This window comes from Cyphomyrmex costatus, unplaced genomic scaffold (genome assembly GCF_001594065.2).
Source record: "Cyphomyrmex costatus isolate MS0001 unplaced genomic scaffold, Ccosl1.0 scaffold132, whole genome shotgun sequence".
Classification (NCBI taxonomy): Eukaryota; Metazoa; Arthropoda; class Insecta; order Hymenoptera; family Formicidae; genus Cyphomyrmex; species Cyphomyrmex costatus.
This window is the reverse complement of record NW_017275304.1, coordinates 190,327-210,433: the sequence shown is the minus strand read 5'-3', so window position 1 is coordinate 210,433 and position 20,107 is coordinate 190,327. Positions and strand designations below refer to the sequence as shown.

Here is a 20,107-nt window from a genome sequence, read left to right as displayed (position 1 = left end):
ATCTAGGCGCCACCGCAGCGCCTTATTTGGTTTTCTTTTCTCCAGCTTTCAAAACCTGTTGAGGATTACGCAGCGGAACGCTACTACAATTATCCATCCGGACGAGACATAGCATAATTTCTCCCATTTCTCCTTTTGCACAGAGGTCCCTCTGCATGCCAGAAAACAAATAGAAAACACCGCGATCGAATACATGTGTCGGAAGACACCCTTATGGGCGAAAAACGACCCTCGAAATAACTTAATAATTTCTAAAAAATCGTAGAATGATTTCTCCCATTTCTCCTTTGGCACAGATGTTCCTCTGCATGCCACAAAACAAATAGAAAACACCCCGATCGAATACACGCGTCGGAAGCCACCCTTATGGGCGAAAAACCACCCTCGAAACAACTAAAAAATTTCTAAAAGATCGTAGAATAACTTATCATAAATAATGCAAATATGTAAAAATTAAAAATAAATTTAGTGCAGTAAAATTGGGTATACTTCGTATGAAATCGAGTGGTACCATTTACCAGGAAAGATTGCACTTGATCTCACGTTAATAATCAGCATATCACATCATCCGATAAAAGTTACTGCAGGAAAAATAATCAGTCTTTCGTTCTCAAGTTTTGGCTCTGTAAGTACAATGTATTATCACTTCGAAGGTGAAAAAGGACAATAGTAAAAATTTTTTTAAGCATATTTTATACATTAACAGGTACTGAAAACTTCGATTACATATTTAAATATGCTCCGAACATTCGTTTGATACATACAAAAGAATTTTTAAATGTTGTTTTATATCAAGAAATAAAATAATATTAAGTAATTCGTATGTTAAAAAAATATTTATAATTAAGTTAAATGAATATATTTTACGATAATAATCTATACGCATTTGATACAATCAATTAAATGCACATATCAATATATTAAATAAACAAACTTAGTCTAGATTCTAATTTTATAATAATGTTTTACACTTATTATTTAGCAAACCATCATCAATTGCAATATCATTGAATGTTATCGAAGTATTTGCAATCTTCCATCAATTCAGATGATGTTTGCAAACATAATTTTTCATGTATCATATTTATAAATGTAACTCGAGTTGAAATAAAATAGTAAACAAATTTTATTTTTTAATGACGACATTTACACCTGTTTTTTCAATATATTATTTATTTTATGTTAACGATGAATCTTTACTTCGAGTTTCACTTTAATGTATTCTCAATATCATAAAAAAAATTAAATAATATAATAAAAAAATTTATCATAAAAACGTATTTTTGCAAAGAATAACTGATGTAAAAAAAAGAATAAAAATAATTAATATAATACATTTTTACCGTTTTATTTCTTTGGATTCTCAAAGGATAAGAAAACACGAAAAAGATTTAAGAACGGTATACACACAACCATAATATTAGTATTTTCAAATTTTTTTATGTAAAAAAATCAATTGTTCCTCTGTAGATATCATTATAATTGAAAGATGATATAGAGATACAGCGTTTTTCACTTTCAGCGTAATCTTTCACGTACGTCTTTTCTTTCCTCAATATTTCATCATTACTAGATATCACATTCAACATCATTACGTCAACACACTGCTTAGTGGCCATGTTCATCGCTCCAATATTTGACCGATCGACATTCTAATAGCACATATGGAAAACCTTTTCAAAAGAAAATACGATCATACAAGTTTGAGAAATGCATGTCGATTATCGTGCATCACATATAAATATTAAGGTAAGTAAATATCCTGTCTTGCTATTTGCATTTTACTATCTATAAAATTACCTGCACGTTTTAGTAATATCTGCACAAGAATGTGAATCTCAAATCTTGCGAAACCCTTTGTCAAAAATTTATTAAATATAAAAAGTTAACATTATTTAAAATGTCATCATCTGTTAAAGGAAATACGTTTTCGTCTATTTTAATAAAAATATTTGATAAATGCCAGTTCACCTATCTTGTATTAGATTCTTCGCATCAAAGATACTTTGCACTATCATAGTTACATCTGTTCAAGATAACGGAAACAACATTCATAATATGCTTAGCAGAATATTTTTAGATAACAGTAATTAAACACATTTTATACTGCTTCCCGTTTTAATCAACAATATAACTTCTCTATTGAAAAATAAATATATTTTAAGATAATAGTATACATGTTATTATCTTGTATATTTTACATAAGATAATAACATGTACCAATTTTAAATCATATAACATTATTTAATTGAAGAAATTAATTAGCCACACATAAGTAGAAAACTACACGGAAATAGCGTAAACAATTTTACGTGCTACAGATAATCCCTCCGTGCAAGTAGTAATATAACTGTGACAAAGCAATATTCTTTCGACGAAATTGATTGTTCAAGCGCACGCAATCTACTTTTCCCCTTTCCTATCCTTACTATGTTGAAAGCACCTGTAATTGTCATGCGCAACTTTTTACCATCACGCTATCGACAAAGCACACCAGTCGCTTTCGGGCCATCGTGACGATAGTATGGCAAAACTTAATATCCCCTGGCCGAATGTGAACAGTGAGAGAGACATAATCAATGCGCTAGTGTGGAATCGATGGATACTACAAATTATAGGAATCTGGCCGCTAGTATATTCAAATACTTCAATGATCGAAAAGATCTTAGCGACAATATCATTCACGTTATGTTGGTCTGCGCTCAGTTTCCTTTTGATTCCCATGACCATCATTACACTTTCGAAACACACTCCCATAAATGACAAAATTAAAGTGCTAGGTCCGTTCAGTCACGTATTCATCGTGATGTTGAAATATTTCTTCCTGGTGATTCATCATAAGAGCATCCAGCAATGCATTTGCAATTTGAGTACTGATTGGCGTACAGTCCAGCAAGAGAATCATCGAAAAATTATGATTAAAAACGCATCAAAAAGCCATTTATTATCCAAGTTTAGTGTAATATTCATGTATTGCGGAGGCTTGTGGTATCAAGTCGTAATGCCGTTTTTGTCGCATACTATCAACGAGCAGAATGTCACTATCAAACCAATGCCTTTTGCTGGCTTTGATAACGTTTTCAACTTCCATTTTATGCCAGTTTATGTGTCTGTCTTATGCGCGCAATGGTTCTCCAGCATCGTACTGTTCAACGTCACTATAGCAGTATGTTGCTTAGCAGCTATGTTCGTAGCTCACATTTGTGGTCAAATCGAGATCGTAATGGATCGCGTAGAAAACATTATAAAAGATGTACAACGCAATCATATGAAGCAATATATGGCAATTATTGTAAAACACCACGTGCAGACATTGAGGTGAGTCTCGTTGCATATAAGTAGTTACGGAAAAAATTATCTGGATGACATGTACCCGTTGTATTATTTAAATTAAAAATTTATATAAACACAACATATAAATAAAAAATAGAATAACACATTTGAGGCTTTCACGGGTATTATCTTCAATTATATCAGAAGGTTTGCGGGTTGTCACCGTGTTTTTATCCATTGCTAATGCCAACATTCCGTAAACATTACCGTTCACTTCATCAGGGCGAGAGATGCATTGATACTCTGTATAAAGGTTCTGTGTTCAGAATGAAAATTTTTCGTCTGAACAAGGATGTCCACGAATAATGTGATGTCACACACTTGGACGTTTTCATTCTGAACGAACAAGACGAACCTTGGAACAAACAGTTTTATTGTAAACCGTAACGCAAGTGGCCAAATTTACAAATTTGTCTTTAAATAACGATTACAAGTACAATTACAATTTTCCATTATATAATTATTATTATTGTTATTATTATTATTATTATTATTATTATTATTATGGATGTACAAATAAGTTTTAAAGCTTTTTTTGTATAATATAACGTTAAGTTTAATAATTTAAATTCAGAATTCAAATATTTTCGCGCTCTTTTGATATGTAGCAGCGCTTAACGTGTACTATTAAAAAAAACAATTGATTTAAACTCAAAATTAAATGGTTTTAAAATAGCGAGCGACAAGCAATTTATTCGACACTGCATTTAATACGAATTTCATCCAGAAAAAAGCGCTGCTAAAGCATATGAATCAATTTGTTCTGAAACAATGTTGTATCCAAAAGTACGTATAAGTTTTGATTTAGGAGATTTAAAGAGGATGATTTTGATGTTAGCGATAGAAAACGTAGTGGCGCTTCTTAGAAGGTTACAGACAATCAATTGCAAGCATTACTCGATGAAAACTTATGTCAAACAATAAAAGAACTTACACAGCAACTTCGAGTAACTCAACAAGATATTTCAATTCGTTTACGGCAGATGGGAAAGATTCTGAAGGAAGGAAAGTGGATGCCGCATGCATTAAGTGCAAAAAATAAAAATGATCGTCTTGAGAAGTGTTTAAATCTGTACAATAAACAGCATAGAAAATCTTTCTTGTGGAAAATCGTGACTTGTGATGAAAAGTGGATTTTTTATGATAACCCTAAAAAGAGAAAACATTATGTGGATCCAGAACCGACTACATTAACTCACTACATTAACGCCAAAACGCAACATCCACAGCAGCAAAGTTATGTTATGCATGTGGTGGGTGGGACATGAAGGGTGTGCTATATTATGAACTGCTCCATCCAAATGAAACGGTTAACAGTGATCGGTACAGTCAATAACCGTTTAAATCAAGAAATCAAACGGAATCGTCCATTTACTGGCAAAGGAAAACGTGAAATTGCTTCATGACAACGCTAGGCCTCATGTTTGTAAACCTGTAAAGAAAACGTTGCTAGCGCTTGGTTGGGAAATTCTACCGCACCCGGCGTATAGCCCAGACATAGCCCCTTCAGACTATCATTTATTCCGGTCAATGCAAAACGCCTTATTCGGTGTACACTTTCGAGTATTTGAAGAAGTGCGAAAATGGGTGGATAATTTTATCTCATCGAAAGGCGAAACCTTCTTCGCTTCTGGAATTCGCAAGCTGCCCGAAAGATGGCTAAAGATTATAAATAATGACGGAGATTATTTTGATAATTAAATGTGTTTTGTTTCTAAATAAATAAATAATAAATTTCATTTAAAATGCTTTAAAACTCTTATTTGTACACTAATATTTTTATTATATTATTACAATTCTCCATTATAACAATTACAATTACAATTCTCCATACTTTACAACTAAAAATTAATAACATAAAATAAATTGATAGAATTATGTTGCTTCTAATTTGATTAATTCTCTATTTTGAGTAATTATCTTTTATAAAATTCATGCATGTATTTATTACTGTCTATTTTATACTAATATATTGTAGAATAAATAATATATGTAGAATAAATAATGTAAATTAAAAAAGTATATATAATCACTTTAAAAGTTCAAACTATTATTCTCTCTCCAGACACATACTTTCTCGACTTTGCCTGCTTATCAGGAGACACGGCAGTGTCTCGGCACTAAAACATGGCGCGAGACATAATAATAATCTAAAATCATCTGGTTTTCTTATAGATTGCATAGGCATAGATAGGTTTGTGAATTTGGCACTCGACTTCTAAAAATTAAAATTCTTTTACACCAAATGATAGTATTTTGTTTGTAGTTGTTTGTAGTAATAATTTCGTTTGTAGTTACGTGTACTAAAAAAATATAAAGGTTTCATTCTGGAAGCACCTCAGTATCAGTGCACCCGTCGCCCTGATGAAGTGACTGGCAAGGTTCACGAAACGAATAAGGAATGGATAAAAACCCTATGATAATCCGTAAATCTTCTGATATAAATGAAAAAAGGATATTTACAAAAGTAAAAATGAAAATCTTTTTTTTTTAAATTTTTATACAGATATATAGAAATATATTTAGATAAAAATTAATATATTTAGCTCCTGTTAACTATATTCAAAGATATCCTACGGAAAGCAAAAGAAAAAAATAATTTATATCTCAAATGATGCGTGTGTGCGTGTATGTGCGTGTGTACATATATATAAAAAATACATTAAAGAGTTTTGCAGATTTTCGGTCAACATTGATAATATTTTACGCGAAATAGGTTTGGTTGAAGTAGTGGGAGCAACGTTGGTTATATGCTCGCTGGAATATTATTGCATCACGGTAATACGTAAACAACATTTAACTTAAGAAAAATAGCGTAAAAATCCAAATAAATCATATATTATTATGCATTCTACATATATTCAACTGCATATATTATATGTTTAACTTACATTCGCGTATATTTAGTTCGGTAATGTGAGTGACCTGGGACAGTACAGGTAATTTGGAGAATACGTACTTTTGTCAAATCCAATTGTGATATCCACCTATCTAGTAATCAAAGAAAGTTTAAATTAAAAATTTTTTTAATAACACTCATAGATGGATGTCACGACTGAATTTAAAATACATGCTGTCCCAATTTACTTGCACTATTTCAAGTCATCTACATTTGCGGTTCTTATCATTACATAAAACTATTTAACGTTTTTATGTATAAATATTTAAAATATTTTTAATGTTTAAATATATATATATATCACATCCCGTTTCTCAAAAAAATAAAATATAAAAAGTAAAAATATATGTTTTTAATTCAATAAAAATTTTACAAGTAAAATTAAATAATTTAATATTATCTTATCTTCGCAGGAATGGAATAACAACGATAGCATAGCCATTTTGACATATCTCTTTCTGTTAATATCTTTTGTCTTCAACGTTTTCATGCTTTGTTACATTGGTGAACAGTTAACGAGTCAGGTGTTTATACTTACATTTTCAATAATAAAATAAATTATATTAGATTTAAAATATTTGGATATTGAAACACATATAAAAATTTGTGTAACGTACGTACATGAATAATGTACATATATATAATAAACATATATTAAAAATAAATTCATTAAATATATAATAATATATGTATACATATACATATATACATATATTATATATATATGTATATATATAATATATACATATATTATTATATATATAATGTATATATATATTAAAAATAAATTCAGTGCAGTAAAATTGGATACACTTCGTACGAAATCGAGTGGTACCATTTACCAGGAAAAATTGCACTTGATCTCACGTTAATAATCAGCATATCACATCATCCGATAAAAATTACTGCAGGAAAAATGATTAATCTTTCGTTCTCATGTTTTTGCTCTGTAAGTACAATTTGTTATCACATTTTGACGGTTAAAAAACACAATAATAAAAATTTTTTACTCACATATATTTCATACATTAACAGGTCCTGAAAACTTCGATTGCATATCTAAACATACTCCGAACTTTCGTTTGATACATGCCAGAGGATTTTTTTTATTCTGTTCTATAACACTGAATAAAATAACATTCAGTCAACTTTATGTTGAAAGAAAAGAATAATTAAGTTAAATGAATGTTTCAAGATAATAATGTATACTTGCATGATATAACCAGTTACTTGCACATATTAATACATTAAATAAATAAATTTTATCCAAATCAAAATTTTATAATAATGTTTCACGCTTATCATTTAGAAACGCGGAATCAATTGCAACATGTCAATAAAAATATCGAAATAATTGCAATTTTTCATCAATTGTGAAGTTCACAAATATAATTTTGATTATATATATCTAAATGCATCTCAAGTTAAAAAACAAAATAGAAAAAAATTTAATTTTTTAATGATAACATCTACAAACCTGTTTTTCCAATGTATTATACTTTTTATTTCACATTAACAGTGAATCTATTTCGTGTTTTACTTCAATGTATTAATGAAATTGATGTTTGGATTGTTTCTGAAGCGAAACAATTGACGATCACTCATATATTACATATATTTTCAATATTCCTAAAGAAATAATAGTACGAAAGAGAACGTAAGTTGAAATGATATTTCTTTAACGAATAATCGATGTAAATCAGCATTCAACATGAAAAAAATAAGAATGATTAATATAGTATATTTCTACCAGTTTGTACCTTTTATTTGTACCTCAAGGGATAAGAAAATATCGGAGAAAAAAGTCTATACAGAACCATAATATAATATTTTCAAATTTCATTTAAAAAATATTTGACAAATGCTTGCTCATAACAATGTAGATTTTCGGCTGGTACCTAATATATAATATTTTGCACGAGTTATGTCTCGAAATAGTGGAAACGACGTTGATAATGTAGTTAGTAGAATATTCCTTGATAACGGTAATAAAATATTTCAAGTAAACATTTCAAGTAACAATTACATGTATAGTAGTTCATATTATTTAGTTAATAATCGTCACTTTTTCCTATTCATTTCATTTGTCTCCAACAGCTTTGTGTTTAGTTACATTTCCAAATTATTAACAAAGCGAGTGCTAATACATTGATTTCATATATCAAACTAAATTAATTATCATAATTTCATGGAATTATATTTCAGCTAATTGTGTATGTATTTGAATAACATAACTGATATATGTGCGTAATTCCCAAATATACAAAATTGAATACACAATGCGGCAAAGTGAAGTATATTACTTATAAAATTCAATGTAGTTTATCGAGAAATGACGCTATTAAATTAATTCTCATTAATATGTGGACATCCAGTACAAATTACTGCTGGAAGATCATTAAGTCTATTTTTTGCAAATTTTGGAAATGTAAGTATTCATTTTCATGTTCGCGAAAAAGAAACATTAAATTCGAAGGAATGGAAATGATTAAATGTAAATAAATTTACAATGTTAAGCAAGTAGATTTTAATACGTAATAGTTCATGCACTATATTTTGTAGAGGTTTTAAAAACACTGGTTGCCTGTGAAATATACTTCGAACTGCCATTCGATAAAAATATTGTACATGAAGTGACCTTCATTCATTTTGTACAAAGAAAAACAATATTTAACCAATATTTTTACATATGTGAATAGCATATTATATATCGACTTTGAATGAAATAACAGTTTTACTTGCATCTACAATAGTTATAGAGTTGTGTTCCAGTTTTATCAATAGTTCTATCAAATTACATTCAAAAACAACGTTTTAAAAAATACGGTGCTAACTTCCCAGAATCTTACTGGATTTCAAACGTATAAAGCGTAAAGTACAAAAATCCAAAGATTTCTATCTTTAAAACTGAATCCATCAATAGTTCTAGCTATAAAGTCGAAGAAATTGCCCAAAAATTGTACATATGAATGCGTACAGGTGATATGCTGGCAGATTCCTAAGAATTCAGACTGTTTCATAAAAATTCTGATATGTATTTTCTATATATTTCTGGCAATGAACATTGATGGAAATTTTTTAAACAATTTTTATCGCTCGAAAATTGCATATATCAATACATGCAAGTGATACGTTGGCGATTTCTGAATGTTTTATCGCAGATCTAGTGTATTTCTGACCTCATTTAAGCGTTTACTAAAGAGTTCTAGCGATATAAATTATTAGGAATTTTTAATAATTTTTATCACAAGGAAAAGGCGACTTTCTCGGCTGATAAAAATTGTTTAAAAACTTAACAAATAATCTACCATATATCATCGGAACTCTTCAGAAATCGTTCGGATAATTTCATAGATACACGGGAAGTATCACAAAGTTCACAAGACTGTAAGAAATCGACTATCATCTCACACATATTCTCTGAAAATCGCCTTTTTCGGGTGTGATAAAAATTATTTAAAAAATTCCTAGCAATGTAAATCGTTAGAACTCTTTAGAAAAGGTTTAAATTGGGTCAGAACTATACTAGACCTGTGATGAAACTGCACTAAAACTAGTACAAAACAGAGAGAACTCTTAGAAATCTGCCAGCATATCACTGTACGTGTCCATATGTACAGTTTTCGAATAACTTTTGTTTTATAGCCAGAACTATTGATATATTGAGTTTTAACAATAGAACTCTTTGAATGCTTGTAATTTACACTTTATACGTTCGAAATCCAGTGAGAGGATGGATGATAAGACGGGAAGTTAATATCACATTCTTTAAAACGTTTTTGGACGTAATTTGATAGAACTATACATAAAACTGGAATAAAACTGTAGAACTATTGTGGATGCGAGCAGAACTGTTATTATTTCATTCGATGACTATATATGATATGCTAGCTTCATAGATATAATAATATTAACATAAACATACATATTAAAGAAATTATTTAATGCAAAAATGATATTTGTGAGAAACTAATGTTGATCTTAAAATTCACAAGAAATGTATATTTCTTATACATAAATTATAAATATTTTCTCTCTGCTGTTCAACAAATAAGACAAGGTAAAATATATACATACATACTTCTTGTAGGTATATACAAAACAATATCTTTAAAAATTTGTATATTATTAAAAGAGATATAAAATACTGTACTGATTTTAAAATACTTTTTCAGATTAACTTTTATAACTTTTCTGATTTCATAAATAATTCTATTTTAAACTTCAAGTTACACGATTCACTAAAAAAAGATTTAATTAATCACATACAACAGTAAAATACGCGGAAATAACATAATCAGTTTTATATTCAATACAAAACTTTTCGTGCAGGTAGAAATACAACTGTGACAAAGCAATATTCCTCTCGACGAAATTGATTGTTCAAGCGCACGCAATCTACTTTTCCCCTTTCCTATCCTTACTAGGAAAGCACCTGTAATTGTCATGCGCAACTTTTTATCATCACGCTATCGACAAAGCACACCAGTCGCCTTCGGGCCATCGTGACGATAGTATGGCAAAACTTAATATCCCCTGGCCGAATGTGAACAGTGAGAGAGACATAATCAATGCGTTAGTGTGGAATCGATGGATACTACGAATTCTAGGAATCTGGCCGCTAGTATATTCAAATACTTCAATAATCGAAAAGATCTTAGCAACAATATCATTCGCGTTATGTTGGTCCGCGCTCAGTTTCCTTTTGATTCCCATGACCATCTTTACGCTTTCGAAACACAGTTCCATAAATGACAAAATTAAAATGCTAGGTCCGTTAAGTTGCGTATTCGTCGTGACATTAAAATATTTCTTCCTGGTGATTCATCATAAGAGCATCCAGCAATGCATTCGCATTTTGAGTACTGATTGGCGTACAGTCCAGCAAGAGAATCATCGAAAAATTATGATTAAAAACGCATCAAGAAGCCATTTATTATCCAAGTTTAGTGTAATATTCATGTATTGCGGGGGCTTGTGGTTTCACATTGCGATGCCATTTTTGTCGCATACTATCAACGAGCAGAATGTCACTATCAAACCAATGCCTTTTGCTGGCTTCGATAACATTTTCAATTTCCATTTTATGCCTGTTTATGTGTTTGTCTTATGCGCGCAATGGTTCTCCGGTATCGTACTGTTCAACGTCACTACAGCAGTATGTTGCTTGGCAGCCATGTTCGTAGCTCACGCTTGCGGTCAAATCGAGATCTTAATAGATCGCGTAGAAAACTTTATAAAAGGTGCACAACGCAATCATATGAAGCAATATATGGCAATTATTGTAAAACATCATGTGCAGTCATTGAGGTGAGTCTCGTTGCATATAAGTAGTTACGGAAAGAATCTGGATCAAATGTACCCGCTGTATTATTTAAATTAAAAATTTATACAAATACAACATACAAATAAAGAATAGAATAACGCATTTGAAGCTTTCACATTATCTTCAATTATACCAGAAGGTTTGCGAGTTTTCACCATGTTTTTATCCATTGCTAATGCCCACGTTTCGTAAACCTTGCAGTTTACTTCATCAGGGCGAGGAATGCACCGACACTCTGCACCACTCACTCTGATGAAGTGAACGGCAAGGTTTACGAAACGTGGACATTAGCAATGGATAAAAACACGATGACAACCGGCACGCAAACCTTTCTGATATAGTTGAAACAAGGATATTTATAAAAGTAAAAATGGAAATCATTTAAATTCTTATACAGATATATAGAAAGATTTATATAGATAAAAATTAATACATTTAGCTCCTATTAACTATATTTAATAATATCCTACGGAAAATAAAAAAAATAATTTATATATAATGACGTATGTGTGTGTGTTGTGTATGTGTGTGTACATATATATATAAGATCTATATTAAAGAGTTTTGCAGATTTTCGGTCAACATTGATAATATTTTACGCGAAATAGGTTTGATTGAAATAGTGGGAGCAACGTTAATTATATGCTTGCTGGAATATTATTGCATCACGGTAATACGTAAACAATACTTAATTTTAAAAAAATGGTGTGAATAACCAAATATATTATATATTATTATTCTACATATTACATACAGAATAGTCTACACATATTCAACTGTATATATTATATGTTCAACTTGCATTCGCGTATATTTAGATCGGTAATGTGAGAGTGACTTGGGACAGTGCAGATAACTTAGAGAGCATATACTTTTGTTAAATCCAATCATGATATCCACCTATCTACAATCTAAAGAAAATTTAAATAAAAAATTTTTTTAATAACTAATACATGGATGTCACGACTAACAGAAATACGTGCTATCTAAATTTACATGCACTATCTGAAGTCATCTACATTTGCGGTTCTTATCATTACACATAAATATTTAACGTTTTTTTTTGTATAAGTATTTAAAATATTTTTGATGTTTTAATAAACACATCCCGTTTTTTAAAAAAATAAAATATATGATGTATAAACATGTTTTTAATTTAATAAAAATTTTACAAGTAAAATTAAATGATTAAATATTATTTTATTCTCGCAGGAATGGAATAACAACGATAGCATAGCCATTTTGACATATTTTTTTCTGTTGGTATCGTTTGTCTTCAACGTTTTCATGCTTTGCTACATTGGTGAACAGTTAACGAGTCAGGTGTTTATACTTAGATTTTCAATAGCAAAAAAAATAAATTATATTAAATTTAAAATACTTGTGCATATTGCTATGTATAAAAATTTGTGTAACGTACATACATGAATAATGTACATATATTTATAAATTAAAAATACATATACATTGTATATATACAATATATATATAATATATATAATAATATACATATATATATAAATTAAATATAAATTTAGTGCAGTAAAATTGGATATACTTCGTACAAAATCGAGTGGTATCATTTACCAGGAAAAATTGCACTCGATCTTACGTTAATAATCAGCATATCCCACCATCCTGTAAAAATTAGTGCAGGAAAAATAGTTAGTCTTTCGTTCTCGAGTTTTGGCTCCGTAAGTACAATTCATTATCACTTTGAAAACATGAAAGGTATAATACTAAAAAGATTTAAAAAATCATATATTTATTACATTAACAGGTTCTGAAAACTTCAATTGCGTATCTAAACTTGCTCCGAAAATTCGTTTAATTTATACGAGACAATCGTTTTAATTTTGTCCCTGCCAGAAATAATTAGTCAAATTAATATTGATCGATAGCATTGGACTATCCACATCGATTCGACCAACCATTTTTTGCTTAGACATACAAAACAAGATTCAATAAAATCCATTTATTAAAAAAAAAGATTTATGAATAATTGTGAATAATTTACAAATACGCTAAATGAATATATGTTCCAAGATAATATTGTACAATTATTTGATAAAATCTATTAAAAGCACGTATTAGAACATGTAATAACAAATTTATCCCAATCAAAATTTTACATATTAGAAATAGAAATGTTTTGTTTATTATTTAGCTGAATTACATCAATTGTAATATATCGTTCAAAATACAATTCACATATTTACGATAATAATTTTTACTTAATAATGTTTTCCATCAATTATGAGAATGTTTGATACAAATACGATCTTTATATTATATTTCTAAATGCATCTAAAAAATATAAAATTTTTTATAACTTCTACATACCTATTTCCAACGCCCTTTTTTATTTTATAATAATTAATCTTTATTTCGTACTTCAATCTCGCATTTTCAATATCCAAAGAAATAATGTACAACCAAGAGAAACTTATTTTGAAATCGCTTAGCCGCAAGAAGCAATATGTTTTTATGGCGATGCTAACGTTCCGAATAAAAACGTTTCATGTCCAACGACCTTGCAATCAATGCCGCGCGCTGTCTACCTCGTGCAGTCTTTAACAGCCGTTGTGACCGCCAATATGCCAAGCACATGTAATGAGAAGGATCCAAACTATGTACAAAATATTTAATATATCTTCAAGTTAAACAATTGGATTCTGGGATCGATTGGTATTTGGCTCGATTGGAGGATAGGACGGCACGCGTCCAAAATCGCGATCACGCTCGGTAATTTCGCGTTAAGTTTCGCCATAGTACCTTGTGCCTTGCACATCGATGATCCTTATGTATAATCCGATAATTACATATACAATTACAAAGGAATAATTGTATAATATCAGATATAATCGTTTATTTTACTAAATAACTTTATATGTATAGTGAAGAAAATTATTTTTCATCAGATGAAATCGTATGAAATCAAATAAAACCATGTAATCTGTAGGATAATATTTCAGCTAGTGGTTACCCCCTTGGTTGTCACTTTCTTGGAAATTAATTAAAGAGACAAACTCTTATGTGGATGTAAGGATGCTAGATCCCGAACCACCGGGGATGGATCCCAAGTAAACTCGTAGCGCGGACGCTGGGGTTTTAGGCATGCTACCTCTTTAAAGAATCATTTAACCATAGGATGTGATCCCATTTTCTCTGCAAATAGAAGAGAAATCGCCGCGCGATCTGTGTTCAAGGACGAATACGAGCCCGTCGGGAGAGGTGCAGATAGAAATTCGAGCACTGAAGATACTGGCGGAGAAAAACAGCAGATCCGCCTTTTTCATACAGAAGGACCACCATAACCTGAGGGGCTTGGTATAATGTGCGATTGTGCTTTCCGACAGAGATGCCAGAGTCGCGTCCAACGCCGAAGTCGGTGTACCTCTCAGCACGAGGACTTGGCGGATAATTTCGCGGCCATCAGGGAAATTCTGCTGCATACCGGGTGAATTTTTCTGAAAGGAGATGACAGCAAGTTAACCTCTGGGTTAATTGGCTAATAACAAGGCGCTTAAATAAAGGAAGTTATGGTTGAATCGTCCACCAGGAAACGACTAAGACCCCTTCAGCTCTATCTGAGCTAATTTTCCGAAGGACTCTGGAAATTAATATAAGAAGAGGTAACGCGTAAAAGCAGAGCCCGCTCCAATCTATTGAAAATGCGTCAATCGTGCAAGCCCAGGGATCTGGAAGCTATGAGACGAATCTAGAACATTTAGCGTTAATCGATGAAGCGAACAAATCAATATCAAATCTACCAAACCTCAATTTTGTCAAAATAGGCATGCCCAATGGACTACTCTGTTTCCTTCGAGACTATTCAGGATTCAGCGTCTGCCTCGAAGTTCTGGGCCGAAGGAAAGTATGAAGCATAAGCAAAGATATCACGCCTTGTACACCATTCTCAGATTTTTCGCGCAAGACTTAAAAGATGCGGGTATTTAATTGAACCTATGCGGTTAACATAGGAGAGTGCTGTAGAGTTGTCTACTCTCAACAAAATGTCGCATCCTCATATTTGGAGTGCAAACGATCTCAAAGCGTGAAATACAGCCAGAAATTCTACAAAATTGATATGATTTAATTTATCTTCCATTGACCAAAAGCCCTGGGTTCGTGCTTCGCCGCAAACCGCGCTCCATCTTGTTAAAGATGTGTCGGTGACAATTTCGAGGGCGAACTGAGCTGATCTGATGACATTTAACCAGGGAATGGAAGCAACTCGTTACCCGCAACGAAGTTACAGCCACAAGCTACTTCTTTGGTAATCCTGCTGGTAATTGCGTTACTTCTTTCTTTTTTTTTTTTTAACTATAACGGCAACCTAGTTACATTTTTTGGATAATGTGGTAACGAAATTTACAGTAATTCCTATACATTGCAAAAGTATATTTTCGGATTTTTAAAAAGTAACGGAAAAGTAATGAAAAGTTACCTTTCGAGTAAAGGTAACTGTACCGAGTTACTTCAAAAATGTGATAACTAGAAACGGAAACTAGCTACTCTTTTTTTTGGTAACTTTTCATTCCCTGCTTAACTGAATGGGATTCGCTAGCATATCCTTCCACCACAGAAGATCCTCCCTGTTCGAAAAGAGAAAAGCCATTCGAGAATCGAGATCCCCGTTTGTCAAAGAAAGCGTTAAAAATTTCACTCTCTTTAGAATCTTAGTATGGAAAATACTGTATTGCACGGCTGAACAACTTGAAAATAAGGAGCCGATGTAATTCGCGAAGAGCCGGATCTTGCATGATTGTCTCTGTAACATAGCCAAAGTTTTTTTGGAGAAGTTTATCTCTCTTATCACAAGGGATTGATAACGAAAAGTAATCTGTATTAAAAATTAAACCTAAAAAAACGACAGGATCTCATCGCATTCAGCACACATTTGTGTATATAATAAGAACTCCTAGAGATGATAATAGACTTAAAGTCGCGTTGACATTCTCCAAACATGCTTTACGTGAGCTTCCGATGAGCAGGAAGTCATCTAGGTAAGCCACTGACAAAAAACCTCTACTTCTAAAAGGAAATAGCACAGGCTTCAAAAGCTTCGTGAAGATGTGCGGAATTGATGCGAGCCCGAACAGCAGAGCTCGAAATTGGTAAAGATGGCTCGGAAATCTAAACCATAATCTGCTACGGGTTCAATCGCTCCTTTGTTATGTAATCTAGCAATTTCTGCAGAACAGATGTCTTCTTCGGATTCCGTCAGGCGAAATAAAGGCTTCACATCACTGAAGTGGAGGCTGACTAATAAAAGGAAGTTTATATCCCGCGATAGCCTCTAAAATTATCGGATCCGATGTGATCTGTCACCATTGGGAGGAAATAAAACAATATACCAGCAACATATAACTGGCTAGGAGGAACTAACGTCACCTCGAATGAGATCTGGACCGGTGTGATGATTGGTGTTTGCTGTTCGACGCCGCTGCTTTCCTTACCACCGACCACGCTCTGGACTCAGGGTAATGAGCGTTTCCCGACTTGACACATGGCATCCGCGTTGGCAGGTTCGTCAAACTTTCCCGAAACCGTCAACGACGATCTGGCGATATCCTTAGAAGCCTTCTCCGAGAATGTGGTCTTTTTCAAAGATATATCATATCAAAGAAAAGGTCGTCCGGGATAGCATCTGCCACATTCATCGCTAAAAGGTTTAGCACCGGTTTGATCTGGGCTCTCCTTGACAAGGAGAGTCGATAAAATGAATCCGCTAACACCATTGCGCCGTCGTTGATCTTAGAGATAACAGCCCCGGCGTCCGAACCCAGCAAAAATTGCGTATCCAGACAAAGAAAGTCCGCGACTTTGCCAGAGAGGTTATGCCACTTGGAGATGACATGATCGTTCCAAAGTCGCAAATCCAGATTCTTGACATAAGAGCCAAAAAGTTGTCTCGTCAGAGCATCTGCATTCTCCTCGTCCGGTCCCATAACTACGGGGATATCCACCGCCGTTTCCGACTCAGACGGGAGCGAAAGAAGTGCTTCCTCCTCGCTGACCTCGCATCCGCAACGGTGAGGCAAAACGGCATAAATTGAAAAGGCTGCGACGACTAACCGCCTCTATTCCGCAAATACAGAACCGGTAAGCTGTACACACCTGAGACATGCGGATCTCCTGGCCCTTCCTATCTCGCAGGCGCTGCCAGTGAGTCCTCGTCCGGAGGGTCCTTGGACCGCTCCCGAGCGAGGGGTGTTTCCATCCTTCTGTGACCGAACCTCGGTCTGATGCCCGATTCAGGGCTCTCGCTCTTGATGTGAGAGAAGGCTGCCAAAACACGAGATAAGGGAGAACGAGACGCACTAACCTCTCTACGCGACAGCGTCTAATGCCTGTTTCCACCAATGCAGATTAACTTTAATCTCGGTTTAACTTACTGTTCATCTTTTTCTAATTTTTAGAATTAGAAAAAGATGAAGAGCAAATTGAACCGAGATTAAAAGTTAATCTGCATTGGTGGAAATGGGCATAAATCAGACGTGACATCTTTCTCTCCAAGGCTGAGAGACGATCCTCAGACGATGACCTCCTTCGCATCGTCGAACTATGCGAAGATCTTCCCATTGTGCGAGATAAAAAACACTCAAAACCGTGAAAATTTGTTGGGCGTAACTGTTGGGAGCGCGCAACAGGAAAACAATGATGGCTGCCACTCGCGCAGGCGCGAAAAACGGTGATGCACGGCGAGCTTTTTTGATTCTAAAGTTAAAATATCCTGTTACGAAATAATGCATCGGAATGCGACTACACATATCCATCCGGACGAGACTTGGCATAATTAATTTAGCTCAGAAATAATGTTACATATTCATTTCATTATACCTAATTTAATTGTTCATTTAAAAAATTATATAATTACATAACAGTTTTGCTTACATCCACAATAGTTATAGATTTGTATTCTAGTTTTATCAATAGTTCTATCAAATTACGCTCAGAAACAACGTTTTAAAAAATGCGGTGCTAACTTCCTAGTATCTTACTGAATTTCAAACATGTGAGACGTAATGTACAAGAATCCAAAGATTTCTATCTTTAAAACTGAATCCATCAATAGTTCTAGCTATAAAGTCGAAGAAATTGCCCAAAAATTGTACATATGGATGCGTACAGGTAATAAATAATTTTTATCACTCGTAAAAGGCGATTTTCAGGGAATATGTGTGAGATGATAGTCGATTTCTTACAGTCCTGTAAACTTTGTGACTTTTCTCGTGTATATGAAACTATCGGAACAATTTCTGAAGAGTTTCGATGATATAAATTATTTGTTAAGTTTTTAAACAATTTTTATCAGCCGAGAAAGTCGTCTTTTCCTTGTGATCAAAATTATTTAAAAAATTTCTAGTAATTTAAATCACTAGAACTCTTTAGTAAACGCTTAAATGAGGTCAGAAATACACTAGATCTGCGATAAAATATTCAGAAGTTACCAACATATTATATATTATCGTATCGATATATACAGTTTTCGATAAAAAATGTTTAAAAAATTTCCATCAATATTTATTGCCAGAAATATATAGAAAACACATAAGTGAAGTCAGAACTGTATCAGAATTTGTATGAATGAAACAGTCTGAATTCTTAGGAATCTGCCAGCATATCACCTGTATGTGTCCACATGTACAGTTTTCGGACAACTTCTTTTGTTTCATAGTCAGAACTATTGATATTATATTATATTGAGTTTCAACGATAGAACTCTTTGAATGCTTGTACTTTACACTACATACGTTTGCAATCCACATTTTTAAAAACGTTTTTGGACATAATTTCATAGAACTATAGATAAAACTAGAATAAAACTATAGAACTACTGTGGATGCGAGCAGAACTGTTATTATTTCATGCGATGCCTATATGTATATGCTAGCTTCATAAGTGTAATAATATTAAAATAAACATGCACATTAAAGAAATTATTTAATGCAAAAATGATATTTGTGAGAAATTAATGTTGATCTTAAAATTCACAAGATATGTACATTTCTTATACATAAATTACAAATATTTTCTCTCTGCTGTTCAACAAATAAGACAAGGTAAAATAAATATTTACATACTTCTTATAGGTATATACAAAACAATAACTTTAAAAATTTGTATATTATTAAAAGAAATATACAATTCTAAAAACTTTTTAAGATTAAGTTTATACATTTTTCTGATTTCATGAATAACTCCATTTTAAACTTCAAGTCACATGATTCACCAAAAAAAAATTTAATTAATCGCAACAGTAAAATACGCGTAAATGACACAATCAGTTTTATATTCTACAGAAAACATTTCGTGCAGGTAGAAATACAACAGTGACAAAACAATATTCCCCTTTCGCATCAAAGATACTTTGCACTATCATAGTTACATCTGTTCAAGATAACGGAAACAACATTCATAATATGCTTAGCAGAATATTTTTAGATAACAGTAATTAAACACATTTTATACTGCTTCCCGTTTTAATCAACAATATAACTTCTCTATTGAAAAATAAATATATTTTAAGATAATAGTATACA

At 32.2% G+C, this 20,107-nt stretch overlaps 1 protein-coding gene across 1 annotated transcript; it reads left to right on the top strand.

Moving 5' to 3' along the window:
- Positions 1-2,524: 2,524 nt before the first annotated feature.
- LOC108782580 (uncharacterized) lies at positions 2,525-13,389 on the top strand. Its single transcript, XM_018550884.1, has 9 exons — positions 2,525-3,318; positions 4,142-4,166; positions 4,317-4,586; positions 6,646-6,756; positions 11,259-11,542; positions 12,129-12,228; positions 12,771-12,881; positions 13,097-13,252; positions 13,339-13,389. Exons 1-9 carry the CDS (start codon positions 2,525-2,527, stop codon positions 13,387-13,389), a joined length of 1,902 nt encoding a protein of 633 aa, XP_018406386.1.
- Positions 13,390-20,107: the final 6,718 nt, after the last annotated feature.